Source organism: Perognathus longimembris, chromosome 13 (assembly GCF_023159225.1).
Source record: "Perognathus longimembris pacificus isolate PPM17 chromosome 13, ASM2315922v1, whole genome shotgun sequence".
Taxonomy (NCBI): Eukaryota; Metazoa; Chordata; class Mammalia; order Rodentia; family Heteromyidae; genus Perognathus; species Perognathus longimembris.
Genome location: NC_063173.1, coordinates 50,514,118 through 50,518,001, shown reverse-complemented (window position 1 = coordinate 50,518,001; position 3,884 = coordinate 50,514,118). Strand labels below are relative to the sequence as shown.

At 36.9% G+C, this 3,884-nt stretch overlaps 1 protein-coding gene across 1 annotated transcript; it reads right to left on the bottom strand.

Annotated features, from left to right (window-relative positions):
• Positions 1-348: 348 nt before the first annotated feature.
• On the bottom strand, positions 349-3,505 carry LOC125362516 (olfactory receptor 5D13-like). The gene is made up of 2 exons (XM_048361345.1): positions 3,477-3,505; positions 349-1,291 (listed from the first exon to the last, which is right to left on the bottom strand). The coding sequence occupies exons 1-2, from the start codon at positions 3,503-3,505 to the stop codon at positions 349-351; spliced, it is 972 nt and encodes a 323-aa protein (XP_048217302.1).
• Between the last annotated feature and the right edge of the window lie 379 nt (positions 3,506-3,884).

Genomic DNA, 3,884 nt, shown 5'->3' with positions numbered 1-3,884 from the left:
CTTTATCTCCAAAATACCCAGCTAAAATTACAAATGGAGGTATGGCTCTTGTAGCAGAGTACCCAACCATGTGCAAGAAAATCCAAGCAAAGTGAAGACTTGAGTTCAAGCCCCTATATTTGAAAAAAAGAAAAAGAAAAAGATATTACCATAAAATATGTTAAAGTAGCTCAATCAAAGACATAGTTCAACTAGTCTGAGTTTATGATGGCCTTATTATCAATTCAATAATATTTAAAATTAAGATCTGGTTTTTTTTAATATTGGAATAAGAAATATATAAGTATGCCAAGTGAAGGAATAGAACTTGATTTTGTATTGATTTCTAATTGCATCAGAGCATCAGAGTCAACTTTTATGACAGTATAGTTGGGAAATGATTAACCTCCTGGCTGCCTGCTTCACATCTTTGTTCCTGAGACTGTAAATCAAAGGATTAAGCATGGGGATGACCACGGTATAAAAGACAGAGGCTATCTCTACCAACAACCATGAACTTTTGGTGGTAGGAAGACAGTAGAGAAAAAGGATGGGGCCATGAAAAATAGCAATGGCAGTGAGGTGGGAAGCACAGGTTGAGAAGGCTTTGTATCTCCCTGCAGTAGAAGGCATTCTCATGACAGTGACAAAGATAAAAACATAGGAAGTGAAAACAATCCCCAGGCTGCTTATTTGATTGAATATGGTAACTATAACAAGTGACAATTGACTAATATAAGGGTCAGAACAGGATACAGCAATAACGGCTGAGTGTTCACACACAAAGTTGTTTATAACTTTTGTTTCACAGTAATTTAAAGTTAACATAAAGTATGTGACTACCAAAGTACACGCAATACCCCAAGTGTAGGATGCAGCCACCAATAAACAACACAGCTTTTGGGATATGGCCACTGTATAGAGGAGAGGGTTGCAAACGGCCACAAATCGGTCATAGGCCATGGCTGCCAACATGAAAGTTTCTGTTATCACACAGGTACATGCAAAGAAGAATTGAGTGATGCAACCTGAAAAGGAGATGCTTCTGTCTTCCACAAGTAGGATCTCTAGGAGCTTGGGCGTGACGACAGAAGAGTAACAGAAATCCACAAAGGACAAGTGACTGAGGAAGAAGTACATGGGGGTGTGGAGTTTGGGATTGAGCCTGATGATGGCAATCATGCCCAGGTTTCCCAGCATGCTGACAGTGTAGATGGTGAGGAAAACCAGGAAGAGTGGCACCTGGAGGTCCGGATATTCTGAGAATCCCAGGAGGATGAAGGTCACCCCAGCAGTCTGATTTTGATTGATCCTATGGACAAAATAGAATATTTGATGTAGATAGGTCAAAACCACTTTTATTCATGGAGAAGAGAAATGAAGAAATGACAGGCTCTGATACTCTAGGATAGAGTGATCCTGAACAGGCCCCTCTTTTGTGGCTACATGACTCCATAGGTGACATTGACTTTGTTGGCTTTTAGAAAATGAGTGGCAATTCTATGATTTAAACTATTGAAAAAAGAGCTACAAGAAGGACAAAAGTTTCAAATGTAACACATTATATCTCAAACACTAATTACCTTAGAAGGTCCTATGTTCCTTAGTTCATTGGTCAGCTAACCATCTCAGTGAAGCAGAGTTTCATTGTTCATTTTACTTGTTTAAGTTAATATGGCAATACCTCACATGTGTGTATGTTTGTATGTATTTGCTTATCTATTTATATCAATAAGCTTAGCAGTTGAGGACTATGATGATTGGATTCCCTAGCTGACAGCTTATAGATGCTTTCCTGTTAGCCTGGATGACATCAGTGAAGAACAATTAGCCAAGCAGCCAGCTGGACTACCCTCAGAACAGCCTGGCTACTTTTCTTTTAACACTTCGTGGCCACCTTAAAGAAGCCATGTAGTAGCCACACTTGTCTGATGTTAGGGCACAATTATGGCTCCTGTAGGTGATATCCTCTTAGCAATTCTTATGAAACACCTTGCTCTAGACTTCTGATATGGTTGGTGAACTCTTAATGGACCGACCCTCCAGTAAACAACTTCCATTCTTATTGGAGGCATACAACTCCCACTGTTAGGATATGTATGATGGTTGGGAAAAAAACAATCGTTCATTCACATCTGGGACAAGTAAATGACACCGATGTGGTCCTTTGTTTAATTAGTTTTGCTTTTTGCTTGGGATCCCCCTGATCTTGGCACTTGTGTGTATGTTTCCTTCATAGATCTCATAACAGGCACAGGTTAGTACACACTCGGTGTTTGGAATGGAGTCTCTTGAGCTCAGATTGGTCTCAAACAATTATTCTCATGTTACGAAGCTAAGAAATAGTGATGAATTATACAAGTGGGTCACTGATCACAGCTTAAAATGCTGTTTGAGGTGGAAAATTTGATTACTCATTAATACGTTATGAAAGCATTACTCTTCTTGCAGTGTAAAATGGGTACAGAAATAATGAACAAAAACCTCTTTCCTTTGTAATTTTCAGAAGATACATACCTGTAAAAATACTGGAAATGCAAATAATTGGTAAGCCATTGCAAAAAATGTGTTCTGCTTTTTGGTATGGAATTTAAACCTTTGGCAAAGATAAATGACTGAAAAAACCATCTCAAACCGGAAACCATATCACATATGGATGCCTTGAAAATCTTAATGGTATTAATCAGCATCTTAATGGTATTGAGAATCTTGATGAAGAAATGAGAATCTTAATAGTATTAAATTTAAATCACTATAATGGAAGTAGAAACTTGTATAATGAGTTTCAAGAACACGAAACAGCATGATGCCAATAAATATACAGGATTCTGCTTATTTGAATCTCAGGAGTTAGTTTGCTTTTAAAAATGCAGAGATATATTCGGCACCCTTAGAAAATGCCTAAGGAAATGCCCATAGGAAATGCCAATTAATGCATCAATTAGATATTATTTCTCCCCAGCCAAGAGGGAGAATATTTCAACAACATTAATAAAGAACTACAGTCCAGGATGCAAGGGAAGAGCTATATACTCTTGGTAGCAGCCTAAACCCACGGTGCCACTATTGAAATCAGCATGGAAGTACCTCAAAAAAAATTGAAATTGCCTCTGCTCTACAATTCCTGAGCATATATACATAACTGTCATCTGAAAAATAATAATCAACAATCATATCTGAAAAGTATGATTAAAATAAATAAATAATTAAGATACGTGCATGTTCATCTTATAATACCATTCAGCCCAAATGTGGAATCAGCCTAAGTCCCATCAAGTGAATTAGAAATAAACTAAACATGGCATATATATGATACAGTACTTTTGAGTCATGACAAAGACTGAAATTATATTCTCAGTATAATAAGCCCATAGTGAGGTGGAAAAATATGTAATATTATCCCTCATATGCATCCTGTCTCCTTTAAAAATGAAGGAAAGAAATGTAAGTAAGGTTGAGCATTGGGGTAGATAAGTAGAAAAATTGAGTCAACTCACCTAAATACAGAATCAGCTAAGTGAGGCATTTGTTGAAGAAGTCTTTTCTAAGGTTAGCAAACTTCAAAACTCTTTCTGATGATTGTAAAAATGAAAAAACAAAAAAGCCTCTGAACCACTGGAGTCCACCATATACTTGGTTAACTATTTCATATGATATATTTTTCTAAGCTATTGAGAAAACTCAGAGATCATGAACAAAAAGATTTCACACATGAAAAATAATGATAAATAAAATGCTGGTACGAAATCATGCCACAAATATATTTCATCAAGTCCTTGGGGACCAAAAAACCAGGGAATAACACTAAAGAATTGCCAGAGGTAAAAATTTGAGCACTTAGATGTACTACAGTCCCATGAGATAGCTTGACTTTGTATTACTTTCCCAAAGCATTGGAGCATTTG

Coding starts and splice junctions, on each gene's coding strand:
- LOC125362516 (XM_048361345.1), bottom strand. CDS start 3,505: ATGCCTCACTTAGCTGATTCTGTATTTAG. Junction 1,292..3,476: donor TTAGCTGATTCTGTATTTAG/GTGAGTTGACTC, acceptor TTTTGTCCATAG/GATCAATCAAAATCAGACTG.